Source organism: Periophthalmus magnuspinnatus, chromosome 21 (assembly GCF_009829125.3).
Source record: "Periophthalmus magnuspinnatus isolate fPerMag1 chromosome 21, fPerMag1.2.pri, whole genome shotgun sequence".
In the NCBI taxonomy this organism is placed as follows: Eukaryota; Metazoa; Chordata; class Actinopteri; order Gobiiformes; family Gobiidae; genus Periophthalmus; species Periophthalmus magnuspinnatus.
The window spans coordinates 3,885,628-3,909,011 of NC_047146.1; the positions used below are offsets into that span (position 1 = coordinate 3,885,628).

The 23,384-nt window shown below is 45.4% G+C and overlaps 1 protein-coding gene across 1 annotated transcript; it reads left to right on the forward strand.

Annotated features, from left to right (window-relative positions):
• The first annotated feature begins 1,105 nt into the window (after window positions 1–1,105).
• LOC129457306 (uncharacterized) lies at window positions 1,106–10,728 on the forward strand. The gene is made up of 4 exons (XM_055230707.1): window positions 1,106–1,180; window positions 8,180–8,623; window positions 9,570–9,677; window positions 9,840–10,728. Exons 1-4 carry the CDS (start codon window positions 1,167–1,169, stop codon window positions 10,726–10,728), a joined length of 1,455 nt encoding a protein of 484 aa, XP_055086682.1. The 5' UTR covers window positions 1,106–1,166.
• Window positions 10,729–23,384: the final 12,656 nt, after the last annotated feature.

The window sequence follows — 23,384 nt, forward strand, 5'->3', positions numbered from 1 at the left end:
TAGTCCTGGTTTATTCTTGGTTTAGCCCTAGTTTAGTCCTAGTTTAGTTCCGGTTTAGTTCCGGTTTAGTCCTGGTTTATTGTTTGTTTCATTCTTGTTTAGTCTTGGTTTCAAGCTGGTTTAGTCCTGGTTTAGTACTGGTTTATTCTTGGTTTAGCCCTAGTTTAGTTCCGGTTTAGTCCTGGTTTAGTCTTGGTTTTAAATCAGACACATTGTGCTTTTTTCAGGATGAATCACAATCACATTTACTAAATCATGAAGCATCATCATCATCTCCATAAACAAAACCTCCTCCTTGTGCTTCAAATCTGCGGCCGGTGCAGTTTAAATCTGTACAAACATGTTCTGAATGTGACTCTTGTGTTAGTTTGTCACTTCAGATTTCAGTGTTTTTGTCAGTTCTTCTGGACATGTTTAAAATGTGAACTCTGAACCGAATGTGTCTGTTAAAACATAAACTACAAATCACAATACGTATCAGAAAAATTTGAATTTGACATTTTTGCTAAATCTGTTAGCCCTATTTTGGTTTATTTTGGTTTCACCCTCCCTGTGTCTCAGTGGGGTCTTATTCTGTCTAAAAGCTGCTAACCCTTTAACCGTTTACTTCATTCGTGTCACTGTAATGGGGGCGTTCGCAACCTATTAGCATCCTGGCTACCCCCTAATGTTCTCTTTGTTTCCCTAGTTTGCTTTGGGTTTGAGGCGTTACAGACGGAGGATGGATGACGTCTGAGGCCCCTGTTCAAGGAAGGATTGTCTTTCCTAACAAAAATCGCTTCTGTTTTTCTTCTATCCTCCATCTATAACTCCAGTGTCAGACCCAAAGTAAACAAACAAACAAAGAAAGCAATAGGGCTAGCCGGGATGCTAATAGGTATGAAAGTCCCCATTACATTGACCCGAATGAATACGATCAGCATGACTCAGGCACAGTGCGCAGTTTCAGTTTCCCTCCCTGCAGATATAAGGCAGTGTTCAGCAGCAATCTGACCAGAGCCGAAGAAGAGCCCAGGACGAGCAGAGACACGTCTTCACCTCTACGGCGTTTTGTCCAGTTGACAGATTTGACTTTTGGCTTTTACTCTGGATCAGACCCGGACGAGGACATCTGAGGACATCTTCTCAAGGACTGTGGAATTACACTGAAAAGAATCAACAGCTCAATGGAGAATGACAGGTTTGTGGAGATGCAAGCCCCCTCACAGGATGCATGTTTTTGATGCAATAAACAAAACCAAAATGAAAAATAAAGTGTCATACTGTGGCTTTAACATTAAAAACCAAATCAGGAAGTAAACATGAGTCAGAATGAAAAGGACTGAGGCTAAACCAGGATTAAACTAGTCTAAAACAGGACTAAACCAAGGCTAAACCAGGACTAAACCAAGACTAAACCAGGATTAAACCAGAATTAAACAAAGGCTAAATCAGGATTTAACCAAGACTAAACCAGGGCTAATCCAGAACTAAACCAGGACTAAAACAGGATTAAACTAGGATTAAACCAGGACTAAACCAAGTCTAAACCAGGACTAAACCAGGATTAAACCAAGGCTAAACCAGGATTAAACCAAGTCTAAACCAGGACTAAACCAGGATTAAACCAAGGTTAAACAAAGGCTAAATCAGGATTTAACCAAGACTAAACCAAGACTAAACCAGGGCTAATCCAGAACTAAACCAGGACTAAAACAGGATTAAACTAGGATTAAACCAGGACTAAACCAAGTCTAAACCAGGACTAAACCAGGATTAAACCAAGACTAAACCACGGCTAATCCAGAACTAAACCAGGACTAAAACAGGATTAAACTAGGATTAAACCATGACTAAACCAGGACTAAACCAAGTCTAAACCAGGACTAAACCAGGACTAAACCAGGATTAAACCAAAACTAATCCAGGATTAAACCAGGACTAAACCAGGACTAGACCAGGATTAAACTAGGATTAAACCTACACCCAGGACTAAAGCAGGACTAAACCAAGTCTAAACCAGAGCTATACTAGGACTAAACCAGGACATTTCAGCTTTAAAAAATGGAAAACTTGCCCCATATTTCTGTCTCTAAAAGAGTCTTTATCAAACTCGAGCTCAGACATGTTTATGTTTGACAACATTCAAACAACATACCGTACTTTACAATTTCGTCATCATCACCCATTTGTCTCCATGGAGATGTGATTGCTTTTACCAGAATGTGAATGATGAACAGGAGACCTCATCAGGGCAAGTTATGGGTCAGATTTGTGGAGAGGAGAGGGCTGCTCACAGTAAAATGCATGTTTTTAAAAGACTCTTCAGCGCCTGGTGTGAAATAAAGTGCACGATAGGTCAGTTTAATGCCATACTGCGGAACATTCCTGACAAAACAGTAATGTTTTCATGGAGACGAGCAGGTAGCGGACAATAAAATACACCTTAAAAAATTGATGAACATACTGAATAAAATCAGATTTTCTGATTTAGTGTTCTAGTGAATTCTGGACTTTTCTGGTTCTGATCCTTTGTCCTCTGCCTCAGGGACACGCGCTTCATTTAAACAGAGGCTGAAACGGGTCAGATGAAGCTGCTGACCATCCACAGGGTCAAAAATAACCTCAAAACAACAGATTTAGATTTGAAACGAGCTAGTTTATGAGAAATGCTCCAGGGGATGTTTAAAGGGGACGTTTAGAGGGGTGTCTGCTTAAAGGGGAGGCTCTGAGTCCAATTGACCAAAACCAAATGATCCGCTCACAGGTTTGGGCGAATTCCGTTAGATTCGGTGAAAGGAGAGAGAGGTCTGTCTCTGCGCAGCGTGGACATTTTTAACCTTTGCAAAAAGAGAAACATGAAGCTGAAACATTGTTCACGCGCGTCTGTGTCGCTCTGCCGCGTGTCCGCCGCTCTGCGCGCGGCAGAGCGCAGACACGCGGTGGGCAGGTGAGAGCGGCGCCGCGCGGTACCTACCGGAGCAGTTCCAGCCGGTGGGCGTCTGACAGTCGCTGAGGGAGGACGGGAACGCGCGCAGCTGCTCCACAGGTAACGCGGCGAGGAGCGACACAAGCGTCAACCGCAGCCAGCCGCCCGCGCCGCTCCAGCACCAGCCGCGCGGCAGAATCATGTCAGCGGCGACACGCGGCGCAGGCGTCACAGGCGGCGGCAGGAGGCTCCGGGGGAAGAACACACACACGCCGACGATCTCAGCTCTCCGCGGCCGCTCACAGCGCTCCCACACCGGGGCATCGTCCGCGCAGAAGAGCCGCCACCCCCATGCGCCAAAAGTTATCCATACGCGGTGTCCGGAGGCGAGGTTTTCCGAAGCGAGCGATGCTGTAGGATCCCGGGGAGGCGCGGAGGCACAAACACGGAGGCGGTATTCCGTTGCGTATTAATAAAATCCAGTGTTGGAGGCGCGGGAACCGTGCGGTGCGACGCGGTAAAGGCTCCTCCGTGCGTCCGCCGCGGTGTCGCTCCCTCTGTGTCCGCGGTGTGAGCTGTGCGCCGTGACTTTCTCTCCCTCTCCCTCTCTCTCTTTCTCTCTTTGATGGGGTCACGTGGTGTGTGATGGTGGGATGGAGGAGGAGAGAGACGAAGAGAGGAGGAGGCGATGGAGGAGAGGACGACTGGGGATAAAGAAAGAGTGGAAAATGAGGCGCGTGAAATCAGGCCAAGCCCAAAAGAAACCAGCAGAGGGCGCACAGACAACAGCCGCGCGCGCACTGAGGACAGAAGCAGCCACCTGATGACGTCACAAGCTGCAACAGAGTGTTGTGAGCTGTGCAGGATTACTGAAACAGGACTGCACCAGGGCTGAACCAAGACTGAACCAGGACTAAACCAGGACTAAACCAGGATTGAACTAGGACTAAACCAGGACTAAACCAGGACTAAACCAGGACTAAACCAGGATTGAACCAGGACTAAACCAAGACTGAACCAGGAATAAACCAGGACTAAATCAGGACTAAATCAGGACAGTCAAAGGGGATTTTTTTGTCCCGTGATGAAACATGTCGGTTTGTGTCACGGGTTCTAGGGAGAGGAAGATACGCTTTACAGTGAAGGAACGAAAAAAAGAGGGAGGGAGAGGCGAGAAAGAGAGGGAGAGACAGAGAAGGAAGAGGGAGAGGGAAAGGCAAGACAAAGATAAAGGGGAGAGAAAGAAGAAGGGGGGGTGAGAGAGAAGGAAGACGGAGCGAGAAAGAGAAGAAAAAGAGGAGAGATAAACAACATTTTCCTGAGCGTGAAATCAGAAACAATGGTCCAGTGTCGCGCCTCCTCCGGACAAGGCCAAGTTCGATACGAGAGCTACTAAGTGCTACTAGTGCTACTACTGCTGCTGCTACTGCTACTGCTACTGCTACTGCTACTGCTACTACTACTACTACTACTACTACTACTACTACTACTACTACTACTACTACTACTACTACTACTACTACTACTACTACTGCTGCTATTTCTACTGCTGCTATTTCTACTGCTACTGCATTTACTACTATTAATACCACTGCTACAGGTTTAACACACAGACATTGAAGGATTACAATAATAAAGTATTATTGGGTTTCGGATGGGTTTAGATCCTGGGTTTGGTCATTTTAGTTTAGTCCTGGTTTAGTCCTGGGTTAGTTCTGGGTTAGACCTGGTTTAGTTCTGGGTTAGACCTGGTTTAGTTCAGGGTTAGTCCAGGTTTAGTCCTGGGTTAGTCCTGGGTTAGACCTGGTTTAGTTCTGGGTTAGCTCTGGGTTAGCTCTGGGTTAGTTCTGGGTTAGTCCTGGTTTAGTCCTGCTTAGTTCTGGCTTAGACCTGGGTTAGTTCTGGGTTAGTCCTGGTTTAGACCCGGGTTAGTTCTGGTTTAGTCCTGGTTTAGTCCTGATTTAGACCTGGTTTAGTCCTGGTTTAGACCCGGGTTAGTCCTGGGTTAGTCCTGGTTTAGTCCTGGTTTAGACCCGGGTTAGTCCTGGCTCAGTCCTGGGTTAGTCCCGGTTTAGTCCTGGTTTAGACCCGGGTTAGTCCTGGCTTAGTCCTGGTTTAGTCCTTGTTTAGTCCTTGTTTAGTCCTGGTTTAGACCTGGTTTAGACCTGGTTTAGTCCTGGTTTAGTCCTGGTTTAGTCCTGGTTTAGTCCTGGTTTAGTCCTGGTTTAGACCCGGGTTAGTCCTGGGTTAGTCCTGGTTTAGTCCTGGTTTAGACCTGGTTTAGTTCTGGGTTAGTCCTGGTTCATAATCACCAAATGTTTGAATAAATCATGTGTGTGAGCGACTGACAGCGCCTCCCGGGGGCTCCGGCCGGGATCACATTTCACCGGAGGGAAAAGAGAGGGAGGAGAGAAAGGGGAGGATAGGAGAGAGGAAGGAGAGAGAGGAAAAAGGAAAGGAGAGGTAGAGGGTTGAGAGGAGGGAGTAGAGGGGGGAGAGAGGAGGCTAAAAGAAGAAAGAGAAGGGGTTAGAAAGGAGAGGGTGAGAGACAAAGAGGAGGAGATGTAGAGAAGGAAACAAGGGAGGAAAGGTAAGAGAGGGGGAAAAGGGAAAGAAAAGTGGAGCGAGAGAAGTAGGTGCACAGACAGGAGAAAGAGAGGGCGAGAAGGAGAGATAGAAAGAAAAAAGAGTTAAGAGAAGAAGGTGTAGAGAGAAGAGCAAGAGAGGGAGAGAAAAAGAAAAGAGTGACAGAGAAATAGGAGAACATGGGGGAAGAGTCGGGATGAGAGAACGACATGCGTGTGTAGGAGGCACAGAGAGAGTGATAGAAGAGAGAGGGAGGAGAGAGGGGTGATAATGGATAACTATGATGTCACCCTATGTATTGATTTTGTATTTTGGAGATTTTTGTTTCTTTGCGACTAATGCACTGAACATCTGCTCAAGTTTAGGCTCCGTTTATGGTGAATACTGCGTCTGCGTCTGCGCTGTGTGAATGTGTGTGTAAACAGGTGAGCGGTTCCTTGACGTGTAGGAAAAACGTTCATTTATAACATGTCCCCACTTCTCCACGTGTCAAACAAAGTAGAAATACGAACCAAACCGCTGTCTCTCTGCTCTGCATCCGTCTTTTTATCACGTTTTTTTCATAATGTCTTTTATTATTACACAATCATTGACTTTTACGGCGCGTGTTGTTTTGAACCCACGTCCTCTCCGCCCGTACGATCTGTGCACATCATCGCGCGCGGAAATGTCACTGCATTCTGGAGTGTTTCCGATGATAATAAAATATCAAAGGGCGCGCTCGTGTCTGTGTGTGAGGGAGAGGGCGGGGATGTGTACAGGCCAGGAGGACAGGCTAAATGAGTGTGTGTGAGATATGTAATATGATTGAGTACAATAGAAAAAAGACATATTAGAGTAGGGGTCGTATCGGCCGGGAGGACATGGGGGAAACGAAAGACGACATGCAAACAGAAGATTGTATCAGTCGAGAGGACGGGGTAAAATAAAAGAAATATGCAACATGAACACAGAGGGTGGTGGATCGTATCGCTCAAGAGGACATGGTGAACGAGTGTGTGTGATATGAATACAATAGAAAAAAGACATGACACTTTCCATATGACATGTGGAATCGTATCAGTTGAGAGGACAGGGAAAAACAGTGAGTGCGTTTATGAACAAATCTGTCAGCTGTAGATATTGGCCAAGAGGACAGATTAAACAACAACATGATATTTGTGCTCTATAGTGATAATCTATGACACCCATGGATCATTGTGTTAAAATTTGCACATTTTATATCACAATATTCATCTAAAATGCAGACTGCAGTGCCCGATGGGAGCTGACGTCTTGAAAATAAGCGGTTAAAGATCGCTCATTTACAGGTCAGTCTACGTTCCTACCCTCACTTATGGTCATGAGCTCTGGGTAATGACCGAAAGGACAAGATCGCGGATACAAGCGGCCGAAATGGGTTTCCTCTGCAGGGTGGCTGGGAGGTCCCTTAGAGATAGGGTGAGGAGCACTGTCACACGGGAGAAGCTTGGAGTAGAGCCGCTGCTCCTACAGGTCGAGAGGAACCAGCTGAGGTGGCTCAGGTATCTGTTCAGGATGCCTCCTGGACGCCTCCCTAGGGAGGTGTTCTGGGCATGTCCCACCGGGAGGAGGTCGTGGGGAAGACCCAGGACACGCTGGAGGGACTATGTTTCTCAGCTGGCCTGGGAACGCCTTGGGGTCCCACCGGAGGAGCTGGAGGACATGTCTGGGGTGAGGGATGTTTGGGAGTCTCTGCTTAGACCGCTGCTCCCAAGAACCGGCCCCGAATAAGTGGAAAAAAATGTATGGATGCTTTGCCACCACCAGCAGAAAGAGAAACAGAAACCGCTGGACTCAACCACTCTCTGATGTTACGATAAGACCTACAGATGATATCAAACCCTTAAATCAAAAATTTAAAAAAACAAAAGGAAAGTTCACAAATTATATTTTTGTGTTGGCATTAGATCCACAAAGCATCCATCTTCTTCTTACTGGCTTTCAACTGACAACAAACAAACAAACAATAATCAACTGGATAATACCATAATAAGATACATAGAGCTGGACAAACAGCTGAAATTATTGAATCTCACCTGTCCACCTGATCTATTTAAATCTAACATTTTTTGAACTCATGTCATTATCAAATAAAAGTGTGCTTTTCTTTTCTCCTGCACCTTAAGACATTTGCAGCAAAACCAAAAGGTAGAATCTATTTTGGGTGCAAACCCGGGACTGAATGAGACACTGTTCAACGCTGAACAAGATAATGTCCAAACAGGGGGCGGAGGTGGTGAAATATACAATAAGCCAGCTCAGGACCTGTTCCAAGACCAGAGGGCAGGTCAGAGCCAGGACCAACTCTAGAGCAGCATGGCATCAGAGAGTTAATATTCTGTTCATCTGTCCTAAAATCTACTACATGATACATTTGATTTTTCTTCACGATGGCATCAAACTTGCTTATCGCAGCTTCCCATCACCAATCACACACACACACACACAACTTTCTTACCTGGCACTGTGGGTGAAATGTCTTGCCTAATGACACAACAACAGAACTCAGTCTGAGCGGGATCAATCCTCTGACCTTTGGGTTGGTGGGCGAGTGCTCAAACAACTGACTCACTATCAGAATTAGCCAATCAGACAATTGTTAAACTCCACCATACCTTTATATTTATTAAAATTATTATTAATTTATTTTTTCTTGTGCTCCAGGGACACCCTGCAGAGTTCGCTGCAGCAGTACATTTCAGACTGCTACAATGACATAGGAATCATCAGAGACTTCACTAACAGGAGTGACCAGTGGGAACAGGCCCGGCAGGCAGAGGTGCAGGAGCTGGACCGGAGCGAACTGTCTGAGCTGGAGATGGGAGCTGTCCTGGAAAAGACACTGGCTGGGCTGAAGGACCTGCAGAGCTTCCTGGAGGCTGTGGAGCATCTGGTGGCTTCTTCAGTGCATGTGTTCCTGCAGCAGAACAACCCTGAGGTGTATGGAGTGGTCTTGTCCTGCCATGTTATGGCTCCTCTGCTTCTGCTGTTCAAAAAGGACACTGAGCTGTTCTTCAAGGCTAAAATCCTTAACAAAGAGGTCCTCCAGAAGCAGCTGAACAGCTACATCAGGACTGCGAGGATCCTGTGTGAGGGCTTCAAACAGAGGTGAGACCAAGACCTAAATATATATGCTTTTATCTGGTATAAAACAATGTGTAATCCCTCCGTCGTCCAGGTGTCAACTGGACAAAAGTTTTAGAGTGAAGACATTTTGCTGCTCATTCAAGTGTCTTCTTCAGTTCTGGTCAGATTCCTGGTAGACACTGCCTTATATGTATCTGAACGGAGGAGCTAGTATTGATCTAAAATGACATAATGATAGAAACAGGTTCACGGACTGATAGAAAGCAGTTGGCAGACACAGCTGGTAGGTGAAAACAGACATTTTCTGAGCACTTACATACAGGAAAATACAGGATGACTCAAACATGAATCAATCAGAATACAACTCTTATAAACCGCCTGGCCAAAATAAAGTCACCACCTTGATTTAACTAAGCAAATAGGTTGGGGCTGCTGCAGTTCGTCTGGTCCACGTTCAGCAACAGTCTGTGCCAGGTTATTCCATCAATGGCACGGGCATATTCCAAAATGGCAATGTCAGGATTCATCGGGCTCAAATTGTGACAGAGTGGTTCAGGAGCATGAGACGTCATTTTCACACATGGATTGTCCATCACAGAGTCCAGACCTTAACCCCATTGAGACTCTTGAACTCACTGAATGAAAATAATGACATTGCAGAAGTTTATCGAAACAATGCCACAGTGAATGTGTGACGTAATCAAAGCTAAAGGTGGAACAACCAATTATTAGAGTGTGTGACCTTTATTTGGGAGGCAGTGTATATCTTCTTTAAAGTCCAGCCCACACGTTTTCTACAATTTGAGGGGGCAATCCATGTAAGAGTGGCACAGACTGATCAGTAGGTCCAGATGCACAGCCTGTGCTGTCACAGAGATGGTTTGTTCAGAGGAAAACGCTGGAGCAGATGTTAGGAACAGATCCTCACTGACAGAATGTTTTTTTTTTTGTTTTTGTTTTTTTACAGTCCTCTGGATTACATCAGCCTGAATCCACCTCAGATCCACCTAGAAGACGTGTCTGAAGAGGACAGTCAGAGGATGCTGTCCCAAATCCAAGCTCTCCTTGCTCTCAGGTACAAAATAACATATTACCTGGTTCATACACAGTTTGACATGGTCTTCACTCATGCTGGGGTTCTCAGAGGTTTGTGAGAATCAAACCCAGGACCTCAGTGATGTGAGGCTGGAGTGCTCACCACACAGCTCAGTCTCTCTGTTTCTTCCTCTGTTTCTAGGGCGGACCCACACTTCAGGATGCTCTGCTTGTTCCAAGGCAAATCTTCCACCTTCAGGCAGATGTTCTCTGAGCTGAAGCCACAGATGGAGGAGTGTTTGGGGCAGTTAGAGGAGTGTGCTCAGAAGCTGGACAGCATGAATCTGGGAGCCCATATCTCTGGAGTGGTCAGCAGCACATTGGGCATCATTGCGGCCATCCTGGGTGTGATTGCTATCCCACTAACAGGTGGTACTTCTCTAGCGCTGACCGCCACAGGTGTGGGTATCGGAGCGGCCAGTGGAATCCAGGGCATAGTGACCATTCTTGTGGAGCATGGGGTCAATAACACACAGAATGACAGGGCTAAAGAGGTATATGAAAAGTGTATGAAGCTGATGAAACAGATGCAGCAATCTGTGCACGATATCATCCATGAGCACTTCCAGGGTGTGAGTAATAACGTCCTGAAAGAAAGTTTGATTGGCATGTACAATGGTGGGGTGTTGGTCTATAGTCTGTTTGGAGCAGTTGATACTTTTAAAGAGTGTATCAAGGAGGGGGAGGTGGCTGCGGATGCTGCATATGATGCCAGTGAGGGAACGCTCGAGGTGAGCAGGGTTGTGGGCAAAGGTGTGCGGCTGGCAAGAGTGGGTCAAGTGGTAACTGAGGGCTTGAATGTAGTTTTTGCAGGTGTGGATGTCTACTTTCTCTGCAGTGACATCAAAGGTCTGCTCGATGGCACAGAGACAGAGGTTTCCAAGTGGATCCGGGCCAGAAGCGGTCTGTGCCGCGCCGAGATCCAGTCCTGGCAGAAAACCCAAGATCTGATTGGCCAGGACGAGAGGCTTTCTGATCAAGAGCTCCTGAAAAAGTATTTTTGGCCCGAGCAGAGCCCTGCCCTGCTGTAGCTCAGACATGTTTGTGTTAGAAACATGTGGCCTTATAGTCTGTCTGCTGAACACACAAGCTTCAAAACACCATTTAAGTAGCTTTTCTGTAGATGCTGTAGAGTCTATATTGCTCATATTGTCTCGACTATGTTGAAGTTGAAGAGACAACATGAGCAGACACAGTTCACAGAATGGAGAGGTGCAGTGAGTGAGAGATGAAATGTTATCGTGCAAAACCTGTGACAGTGAGCGTGTTTCTGCCTCGGCGTTAGCAGCTCCCCACACTGTTGACCATCCAGCTCTTCCCATCCTCTTCCTTTCTTTTTCTCTTTGATGAAATATGTCCTTAAAACAAAACCTGAACAGATGATCACAGATTCAAGTTTTTAGCAGAAAAAATCCAAACACAAAGGGAACAATAAAGGATGTTATACCAAATACATGCAATCACTAAGGTTGAATATTAAATTAAACTTTGTAGATACTGTGAAACCTCTGCGATAAAGAATAAATTTACTCTTGTGTTGTCCCTGACTGTGGAGGTGTCCTCAACCTCTCGCTTCTGAGTCTGACTCTGAGTCTGATCGTCTGTCCAGGTCTTGTTTTGATGACGTTTTGTGCTTTAACATTTCATCTCTCACTCGCTGCAGCTCTTCATTCTGTGAGCTGTGCCTGTTCATATTGTCTGTACGTTCTCAACTTCACCACAGTCAGATGACATCATAGTAGATAAACTGAAATGTGAGGGAGAGTGAAGAGAGATCAGATCAGGAAGCAGAGGAGAGGGTCAGATGGAACTATGTATTCATATTTTCTGATATTTTCAATAAATACCTGCTTTTGCATCAATCTCACTGTTCACTTCTGTGTATTTTTATATGAAATCCTGGATGTCAGAAAAAAACTGTTCAGTTTAACCAGGACAAAACTGAGGATTTAGTCTTGAGGTCCAAACAAGAATTATGAAAATACAATAACGTGTTTCATTTATGTAGTTGCTTTTTTGGACTTTGAAAGACACTTTACAATTTTGTGCATTATTCATTCACTCTACACTAGTGATAAACTAATATTGTAGCCACAGCTGCCCTGGGGCAGACTGATGGGAGTGAGGCACACACCACTTTCGTACAAGGCAATGTGGGTGAAATGTGTTTTGCCCAAGGACACAATGACAATTTTGCCACTGGTGCCCTGATATTTACAGCAGTCTCCCATCCAAGAACTGACCAGGCCCGGCCCTGCTTATCAACAGAGACCAGACCAGAACAGGCCTTGACCAGGACGTTTGGCCTTTTGATTCATCACCACAAAGGAAAAACCTGGGTGTCATTTTTAACTCTGACTTTTATCCCACACATTAAGAACATCACAAAAATAGTTTTTATCACCTAAAATGCATAGCCAAAGTCTGGCCCATTCTCTCTCGGGCCATCATGGAGACACTGATGCTTTTGTCACCAGTCAAACAAACTACTTTAATGCCCTGCTCTCTCTTCCCATAAAGAATATCTCAGGTTTACATTTTCTCCAAAATTCAGCAGCACGTGTCCTGACTAGGATCAGAAGGTGAGACCACATTACACTGGTTTAAAATCACTACACTCTGTCTGTTTCAGAATTGATGTAGTTTTACTGTTTTTTAAATGTCTTAATGGTCTTGGGCCTTGTTATCTTTGAGAACCGCTTTTCCCCCATGAACCTTAGCACTTCTCTGGCAACAGGCTCCTAGTCATTCCCAAATTCCGGGAGATGATGGCAGGCTCCCACTTGAGGTCCTGGGTTATGGTGCTGCAAAGGAAGTGGAAAAAGTCCACGATGGTGAGGGGAGTATCAGTCAGGGCGAGGCAGGGCAGGGGGGCCACCATCATCTCCACTGTCCTCTGGGTGTGTTGCCACTGCACCAGGTCACCAGCCGACACACACCTCCCTCTTCTAGCAGAGCCGTGGCCATCCGAGATGAGTCCGAGTGTTGGTGTCTCAGACTTGATCAGCTTTGTGGACTCTTGACTGGAGGTGTAGTCGTTGGTGCACAGGGAGAAGAGCATGTACAAGTACAGGCCTGTGTCCGAGTGTCAGACATTCTTCCAGTCGCACGAGCCGACTCTGGTCCATCAGGAAGTCTGTGCGTCTGTGAGTCGGGTATGATGTTGAGCAGGATCTGGCGTAGGTGTCTGGGGAGTCCAGGTGCTGTAGAATGAAGTGAAGTAGCCAGGTTTATCAGTGCTACACAGATCTCTTAAATCTGTAGGCAATCTGCAGGGGGTCCAGGAGGGGGGAGGTGATGGACTTCAGGCGGGTCAGAATCACATGCTCAAACCTTTTCATAACTTGAAGGCCGGGACTTGGCATGATTCCAGGAAGGTGTTGAAGATGTCAGTTGAAGACAGGAGTCAGCTTGTCCACGCAGGGTCTCGGGGTGGAGTGGGAGACATTATCGGGTCAGGGACCGGCGAGTGCACTGGGGCGAGGGGGATGAGAGTCGTTAACTGTTTCAGGTCATCAGCAGCATGGAGGGCTTTTGGTTTGTAATTGGTGATCTGCCTCAGCCCTTTCCAGACAGTAGCAGAGATGTAGCGGAGAAATGTTGCTCCGCTCGCTTGTTGTATTGGGATTCTCGCTCTTGACACCAAATCCATACTGAGCGCCTCTGCTGCTGTCTCTGTTCCCGTCTCTGAACTCTGACGGTGTCTCTGCCTCACCTCTCCTCTGGTTTGATTGCGTGGGGTTGATTGTTTTGGGGCGATTGGGTGGAAAGGGCATGTGGCATTGTTTTTAAATAAAGTTTGACTGATTGGTGAGTCAGTTCTGCAGGTTCAGTAAAACAGTGTTTATTCTGCAACGCCCTCTTGAGTCCAGAGGAGTGAAATGCCTTGTCCCGATTTTGTCCAGGTCTAGTCTTGGTTCAGCCCTGATTCCTTGACTAGAGCCTTGGTTCTAGTCCTGATTTTGCCTTGGCCTAGTCCTGGTTCAATCTTGGTTCAGTCCTGGTCTAGTCCTGCTTTAATCTCGCTCCTCTGGTTCTTCGCATCTGTTCCTGGATTATTCTCCTCATGAAAAACATCTCAGGACATATCGGCTGGGAGGAAATGGGTCAACGAAAAAGGACACGCAAAAAGAAGATTGTATCAGTCGTGAGGACGGGGTAAAATAAAAGAAATACACATCATTAAAACAGAGGGTGGTGGATCGTATCGCTCAAGAGGACATGGTGAACGAGTGTGTGTGACATGAATACAATAGAAAAAAGAGGAAAAAAGACATGTCAGAGGGGGAATCGTAGTTGAGGACAGGGAAAAAACTGAGTGCGTTTATGAACAAAACTGTCAGTTGTAGATATGGGCCAAGAGGACAGATTAAACAACACATGATATTTGTGCTCTATAGTGATAATCTATGACACCCATGGATCATTGTGTTATAATTTGCACATTTTACATCACAATATTCATCTAAAATGACTAAATAAAAGAAACAAATCCACTGACTTCTGCGTCAGAAAACTGCAGTGCCCGACGGGAGCTGACGTCGCCGTAAACGTCATCACAACAAAAAGCCATGTAGCTGTCGGCCCCTCATACAGATAGCTGCAGATCACACTAGAGCAGGGGTCTCAAACTCATGGCTCGGGGGCCAATTCCGGCCCATGAGAGGATATTTTATGGCCCACAGGACAATATGTCATGATCCGCACTGTCCGCTCCTGGTTTTACTCCTGTCCTGCTCTTTCCCTCCCTCACCTGCCAGACCTGGGCTGGGCTCCTGGCTCCTCCCGCGCGCACCTGCAGCCCATCAGTGCAATCAACACACCTGCTGTGCATAAAGGGAGCTGGGAGAAGAGACTCAGCGCGGGATCATCATCGTGTCACTACCTTCCTGTCGTGTCTCTGCATTCCTGTCTGTTCCTGCGTTCCGTGCTCCGGTCCTGGATGTCTCCTGCCTGCTCTGCCCTACGCCCGTCTGGTCTGCCTGTCGTCCTGTGGTCCCTTCATGTCCCCGGTCCCTGTGTTTCCTGTGTTCCTGCTCACCTGCTCACCTCCGGATCACCCGCTGTTTGTATCTTGTCCTATTCTACAATAAATCCTGTAAATATTCCCCGAGTCTGCATCCTTTGGTTCGCTACACTCACCCGTTATGACACAATATGAAAGTTTAATGTTAGTGTGGCATTACCATGTTGCGTGTAGAAGGTTCCGCCAAATCGGTAAACCCCAAACACACGTGTCACTCGCGCTGTGTCCTCCCGTCGCAAAAGATTCAACAAATAACGATGTATATCCATAAAACCCACAAGAATTGGAATATTTCCCCAAGTATGTTGAAAACAGCGATGACGTTTGTGAAGATTTTAACCACGCTTTTTTTGTGGAATGCCTGATAAGCCCAGCCTCACCCAGACTCTGCCTCCCCAGATAATTTGAGTTTGAGACACCTGCACTTTTTTCATGCGTCCAAAAATGACTAGTACGAATCCAACGCGTATCAATGATTAAGAAATAAAAATGTAAGAACAAATTGCGTACGACACAGTGGGTACGTACCAGTGGCGGTGAAAACAGAAGTTGATCGGCAATATGGTGTCTTGAAAATAAGCGATTAAAAATTGCTCAAACATTCATGAATCACCCCAAAAACAACTCTGAGAGAGTCAATGAGAGGGGGAAACGACCATAACATGGTTTCAAAGCTCTGAAAAGTCCATTTTGCAGAATAGGTCTGCTTTAACAAATATAAGATAACATTTAAAAACTATAAGGAAAACAATGTACTTTTGAAACAAAGCCTTCCCACTGTACTTGTAATCTTTTATTTGAAATGTATTTTTATCAGCATGGGTGGAATCAGTAAAAGGAAACACAAGGGATATTTCTGACTGTATTTCCAGAAATGTTTTGTAGTTATTTGCTTTGCCACCACAAGAGGAAGGAGACACAGAAACAGCTGGACTCGACCACTCTCTGATGTGGGGATAAAACCTAAATATGACATCAAACACTTAAGTAAAAAACAAAACAAAAAAACAAACCCAAAGTCCACAAATGATGTTTCGGTGGCACTGGCTCCACAAAGCAACAGCTGATCTCACCGGCTCACCTGCCCCCTTGATCTATTTAAATCTAAAATGTTTTCATCTCATCTCATTGTCAAATAAAAGTGTGTTTTTCTTTTCTCCAAATACTGATTCAGTATTTACTGTAACACCAAACGGTAGAATCTATTTTGGGTGCGAACGCAGGACTGAATGAGACACTGTTCAACTCTGACCGAGGTAATGTCCAGATAGGCGGGGGGTGGGGGTGGGGTGGTGACATATATAATAAACCAGCCCAGGACCAGATCTGTACCAAGACCAGAGAGAAGATCAGAGCCAGGACCGACTCACAGAACAGCATGGCATCAGAGAGGTAATATTCTGTTCATCTGTCCTAAAATCTACTTACTCATATTTGATACATTTATTTAACTTCTGTACAGACATTAAAGGTGTTTTTTCTCCACGATGGCATCAAACTTTTATTAAATTGCAGGTGTTTTCATTGCACAAAAATCCCTTGAATAGCATATAAGTGGGTCTTTTTGCTCCGTTTCCTCCAGGGACACCCTGCAGAGTTCGCTGCAGCAGTACATTTCAGACTGCTACGATGACATAGGAATCATCAGAGACTTCACTAACAGGAGTGACCAGTGGGAACAGGCCCGGCAGGCAGAGGTGCAGGAGCTGGACCGGAGCGGACTGTCCGAGCTGGAGATGGGAGCTGTCCTGGAGAAGACGCTGGCTGGGCTGAAGGACCTGCAGAGCTTCCTGGAGGCTGTGGAGCGTCTGGTGGCTTCTTCAGTGCATGTGTTCATGCAGCAGAAGAACCCTGAGGTGTATGGAGTGGTCTTGTCCTGCCATGTTATGGCTCCTCTGCTTCTGCTGTTCAAAAAGGACAATGAGCTGTTCTTCGAGGCTAAAGTCCCCAACAAACAGGTCTTCCAGAAGCAGCTGAACAGCTACATCAGGACTGCGAGGATCCTGTGGGAGGGCTTCAAACAGAGGTGAGACCAAGACCTAAATATATATGCTTTTATCTGGTATAAAACAATGTGTAATCCCTCCGTCGTCCAGGTGTCAACTGGACAAAAGTTTTAGAGACACTGGAGCAGATGTTAGGAACAGATCCTCACTGACAGAATGTTTTTGTTTTTTTGTTTTGTTTTTTTTACAGTCCTTTGGACAACATCAATCTGAATCCACCTCAGATCCACCTAGAAGACGTGTCTGAAGAGGACATTCAGAGGATGCTGTCCCAAATCCAAGCTCTCCTTGCTCTCAGGTACAAAATAACGTATTACCTGGTTCATACACAGTTTGACATGGTCTTCACTCATGCTGGGGTTCTCAGAGGTTTGTGAGAATCAAACCCAGGACCTCAGTGATGTGAGGCTGGAGTGCTCACCACACAGCTCAGTCTCTCTGTTTCTTCCTCTGTTTCTAGGGCGGACCCACAATTCAGGATGCTCTGCTTGTTCCAGGGTAAATCTTCCAAATTCAGGCAGATGTTGTCTGAGCTGAAGCCACAGATGGAGGAGTGTTTGGGGCAGTTAGAGGAGTGTGCTCAGAAGCTGGACAGCATGAATCACGGAGCCCGTATCTCTGGAGTGGTCAGTAGCTCAGCGGGCATTGCCGGAGGGATCCTCTCTATCCTGGGTGTGATTGCTATACCAGTAACAGCTGGTACTTCTCTGGCGCTGACCGCCGCAGGTGTGGGTATTGGAGCGACCAGTGGAATCCAGGGCATAGTGACCACTGCTGTGGAGCATGGGGTCAATAACACACAGAATGACAGGGCTAAAGAGGTATATGAAAAGTGTATGAAGCTGATGAAACAGATGCAGCAATCTGTGCACGATATCATCCATGAGCACTTCCAGGGTCTGAGTCATGACGTCCTGAAGGAAAGTTTGATTGGCACGTACAGCGGTGGGGTGTTGGTCAATAATCTGTTTGGAGTGGCTGGTATTATTAAAGAGCATATAAAAGAGGGGGAGGAGGCTGTGAATGCTGCGCTTGAGCTCACTGAGGTAGGAGCAGAAGTGGGCAAAGCCGTGAGCACAGGTGTGCAGGTGGCAAATGTGGCCCGAGTGACATCTGGGGCCATGAATGCAGTTTTTGCAGGTGTGGATGTCTACTTTCTCTACAGTAACATCAAAGGTCTGCTCGATGGCACAGAGACAGAGGTTTCCAAGTGGATCCGGGCCAGAAGCGGTCTGTGCCGCGCCGAGATCCAGTCCTGGCAGAAAACCCAAGATCTGATTGGCCAGGACGAGAGGCTTTCTGATCAAGAGCTCCTGAAAAAGCCTTTTTAGCCCGAGCAGAGCCCTGCCCTGCTGTAGCTCAGACATGTTTGTGTTAGAAACATGTGGCCTTATAGTCTGTCTGCTGAACACACAAGCTTCAAAACACCATTTAAGTAGCTTTTCTGTAGATCTGTAGATTCTGTTGATTATGCCGTCACCTGAATATGTTGAAGTTGAGACAACATGAGCAGACACAGTTCACAGAATGGAGAGGTGCAGTGAGTGAGAGATGAAATGTTATCCCAGCAAAACCTGTGACAGAGCAAACGTGTTTCTGACTCGGTGTTAGCAGCTCCCCACACTGTTGACCATCCAGCAGCTCTTCTCATTTTCTTTCTTTTTTTTTTCTTTTTGATGAAGTACGTCATTAAAACAAGACCTGAACAGATGATCACAGATTCAAGCTAATAGGAGAAAAAGTCCAAATAACATAAACGGAACAATAATGGATCAGACTTTTTATGATGTCTATATCTGAGAACTACAACGTTAAACAGTTATGTTCTAAATGATAAAAGTGTAATATAGTGGCATATAGTGGTAATATAGTGGTATGAAATAGTTATAATCTCGCCTAGTTTTTTACTAGTTTGGCCTACAAACAATAATAGAAAAGAATATAAAATTAAACCTTGTAAAAACTGTAAAACTTTTGCAATAAAGAATAAATATACTCCTGTGTTGTCCCTGACTGTGGAGGTGTCCTCAACCTCTCGCTTCTGAGTCTGACTCTGAGTCTGATCGTCTGTCCAGGTCTTGTTTTGATGACGTTTTATGCTTTAACATTTCATCTCTCACTCGCTGCAGCTCTTCATTCTGTGAGCTGTGCCTGTTCATATTGTCTGTACGTTCTCAACTTCACCACAGTCAGATGACATCATAGTAGATAAACTGAAATGTGAGGGAGAGTGAAGAGAGATCAGATCAGGAAGCAGAGGAGAGGGTCAGATGGAACTATGTATTCATATTTTCTGATATTTTCAATAAATACCTGCTTTTGCATCAATCTCACTGTTCACTTCTGTGTATTTTTATATGAAATCCTGGATGTCAGAAAAAAACTGTTCAGTTTAACCAGGACAAAACTGAGGATTTAGTCTTGAGGTCCAGACAAGAATTATGAAAATACAATAACGTGTTTCATTTATGTAGTTGCTTTTTTGGACTTTGAAAGACACTTTACAATTTTGTGCATTATTCATTCACTCTACACTAGTGATAAACTAATATTGTAGCCACAGCTGCCCTGGGGCAGACTGATGGGAGTGAGGCACACACCACTTTCGTACAAGGCAATGTGGGTGAAATGTGTTTTGCCCAAGGACACAATGACAATTTTGTCACTGGTGCCCTGATATTTACAGCAGTCTCCCATCCAAGAATTGACCAGGCCCGGCCCTGCTTATCAACAGAGACCAGACCAGAACAGGCCTTGACCAGGACGTTTGGCCTTTTGATTCATCACCACAAAGGAAAAACCTGGGTGTCATTTTTAACTCTGACTTTTATCCCACACATTAAGAACATCACAAAAATATCACCTAAAATGCATAGTCAGAGTCTGTCCCATTCTCTCTTGGGTCATCATGAAGAGGTCCTGGGTTATGGTGCTGCAGAGAAAGTGGAAAGACTCCACGATGGTGATGGGAGTGTCAGTCAGGGTGAGGCGGGGCAGGGGGGCAGGGGGGCAGGGGGGCAGGGGGGCTTACCATCATCTCCACTGTCCTCTGGGTGTGTTGCCACTGCTCCAGGTCACCGGCCGACACACCTCCCTCCTGTAGAGTCGTGGCCGTCTGAGGTGAGTCTGAGTGGTGTTGTCTCAGTTGATCAGCTTTGTGGACTCTTGACTGGAGGTGTAGTATGTAACCCACTTCAAAGTATGTTCACGTCTCTCAAGTTCATAGGAGCTGAGACAGAGCAAGAACAATGGACACAGGTAACTGTAGTTAAATGTGAACTTTTAGTTATCAAAAATATAAAAGAAGTGCATAATAGTTACAATCAAACATATATGGGCCCAGAATGAAACTAAATAGAAGTGTCCCCTGGGAAATGTTCTTTTGAAGTGTTGCCTTGTAACTTCAATCAATGTTCAAGGCTGAGCATCACTTTTCCCCAAAGTAAAAAAACCTGACCTGTATTTGCAAAACAGGTTTTATAATCCAATTCTCATTAGATTCACATAAAGATCCTATAAAGGTGTTGTACAACATAAATGTATCTTAGCAAATGGAAAATAACTAAATATAGTTAAGAAGTCGGTAACTTCAGTTACTCCCCAAATAAATGTCTCCTATAGGTAAAATATATCATTTTAACCCATAGTAATTTCAATGAAATGTAATGATAAGATCAAATTCTACCAATGCCATTCACTTATTTATGGACAACACATTCACTTTTACAGTATGATGCATAAACCATATTTTCTGTGTATAGTGTGTGACTTTGAAACTTTTTTTTTTTTTTTTTTTACAAAGGATTTTAGATTAAATAAAATACACTGTTTTAATTAACAAAAATCACGAATTTGCTGGTTTTACTCTTTTTAGATAACTTAAAATGACAATTTTATTTTCAAATGTTTTTTACTTTGAGCCATTTATGGAGTGTGACTAGTTTCTTTTTCAGTGTAAAATATCCACACTGCTCCTTTAATGACACATGACGTATCACCATGAATTATCCTTCTTACATAATCAATTAAATGGTTTTAACAGTATATTTCTTCACAAAATCAACTTAAAATGTGCAAACTGATGAGCTATGTGATGCTAGCTTACCAAGACTAACTCAGGACTGATTCAGCAAATTAAAAGTGCTTCATCCACGGTTTTCCCGCCTCTAAACAGGAGTTTCAGTCACATTTGAACATAAACTTAAACATTTGTCATTTTCAACACATTATATTTCGTTTTTCATACCTTTTTCTTTCTTTTTCAACAGATACATGAGAAAAGCCTGTGCTCTGTGCGTCAGGGTTAAGCTAACTGCTGTGTTCATACTACTTCCTGTTTCCCGTCAAAATAAACTTCCGGTTTTCAAAATAAAACCGCTTTCAATATAAAACGTGAAGAAAAAAAAAAAAAAAAACTATTTCAAAACAACTGAAACATTATCTGACTCTGACCAGGCGGGTTACAAGTAGTTGGTGCACGGGAGACATTTTTCCAGGAGGTTCAGGAGGGAGGAGGTGATGGACATGCAGGAGGTCCAGGAGGGAGGAGGTGATGGACATGCAGGAGGTCCAGGAGGGAGGAGGTGATGGACACGCAGGAGGTCCAGGAGGGAGGAGGTGATGGACACGCAGGAGGTCCAGGAGGGAGGAGGTGATGGACACGCAGGAGGTCCAGAAGGGAGGAGGTGATGGACATGCAGGAGGTCCAGGAGGGAGGTGGTGATGGACACGCAGGAGGTCCAGGAGGGAGGAGGTGATGGACATGCAGGAGGTCCAGGAGGGAGGAGGTGATGGACACGCAGGAGGTCCAGGAGGGAGGAGGTGATGGACATGAGGCGGGTCAGGTCCGTACGCTCAAAACTTTTCACGACCACAGACGTCCGGCCTGTTGTCGTTAAATCCAGCGATCCGGGGCTTCTTGAGGACAGGAGCGATGATGGATGACTCGAAGGCCCGGGACTTGGCGTGACTCCAGGGAGGTGTTGGAGGTGTCGGTGGAGGCGGGAGGCGGCTTGTCCGAGCAGGGTGGAGGGGAGGAGGGGGAGACACCATCGGAGTGTGGTGTCTCTGGTCCCGTCTTCTGGTTTGATTGCGTCAGTTTGGATGTTTGGGGTGATTGGGTGGATAAAGTTTGACTGATCCTGGTCTAGTCCTGATCTAGTCCTGGTCTAGTCCTGGTCTAGTCCTAGTCTAGTCCTGGTCTAGTCCTGGGCTAGTCCTGGTCTAGTCCTAGTCTAGTCCTGGTCTAGTCCTGGTCTAGTCCTAGTCTAGTCCTGGTCTAGTCCTGGTCTAGTCCTGGTCTAGTCCTGGTCTCGTCCTGGTCTCGTCCCCCTCTGCTCCTCTGGTTCTTCACATCTGTTCCTGGTTTATTCTCCGCATGAAAAACATCTCAGCTGTGATTCTCCTGCCGTGTTCTGACACCTCCAAGAAATATGAGTTCAACTTTTCCGGCCTCCCACAATCTGTCCTGTTTGGGCCCAGTTTAGTCCTGGTTCAGTCCTGGTTTAGTCCTAGTTTAGTCCTGGTTCAGTCCCAGTTCAGACCTGATTTAGTCCTGGTTTAGTCCTGTTAAATCCTGGTTCAGTCCTGGTTTAGTCCTCTTTAGTCCTGTTTAGTCCTGGTTTAGTCCTAGTCCAGTCCTGGTTTAGTCCTGGTTTAGTCCTGTTTAGTCCTGGTTTAGTCCTAGTTCAGTCCTGGTTTAGTCCTGGTTCAGTTCTGCTTCAGTCCTGGTTTAGTCCGGTTCAGTTCTGCTTCAGTCCTGGTTTAGTCCTGGTTTAGTCCTGGTTTAGTCCTGTTTAGTCCTGGTTTAGTCCTAGTTCAGTCCTGGTTTAGTCCTGGTTTAGTCCGGTTCAGTTCTGCTTCAGTCCTGGTTTAGTCCAGTTCAGTCCTGGTTTAGTCCTGGTTTAGTCCTAGTCCAGTCCTGGTTTAGTCCTGGTTTAGTCCAGTTCAGTCCTGGTTTAGTCCTGGTTTAGTCCTGGTTTAGTCCTGGTTTAGTCCTGGTTTAGTCCTGGTTCAGTCCTGGTTTAGTCCTGGTTTAGTCCTGGTTTAGTCCTGGTTTAGTCCTGGTTTAGTCCAGTTCAGTCCTGGTTTAGTCCAGTTCAGTCCTGGTTTAGTCCTGGTTTAGTCCTGGTTTAGTCCTGGTTTAGTCCTGGTTTAGTCCAGTTCAGTCCTGGTTTAGTCCTGGTTTAGTCCTGGTTTAGTCCTGGTTTAGTCCTGGTTTAGTCCAGTTCAGTCCTGGTTTAGTCCAGTTCAGTCCTGGTTTAGTCCTGGTTTAGTCCTGGTTTAGTCCTGGTTTAGTCCAGTTCAGTCCTGGTTTAGTCCTGGTTTAGTCCTGGATCAGATCTTCTAGTCCATAAATCAGCATCAACATTTGTCTTTGTGACGTTTATAAAGTCCAGATGAAGATCCAGACCAAAAGTTCATACAGGACTCATAGTACACAAAGTATTTAAAGTACACAAAGTATTTAAAGTACATACAGGACTCATAGTACACAAAGTATTTAAAGTACATACAGGACTCATAGAACACAAAGTATTTAAAGTACACAAAGTATTTAAAGTACATACAGGACTCATAGTACACAAAGTATTTAAAGTACACAAAGTATTTAAAGTACATACAGGACTCATAGTACACAAAGTATTTAAAGTAC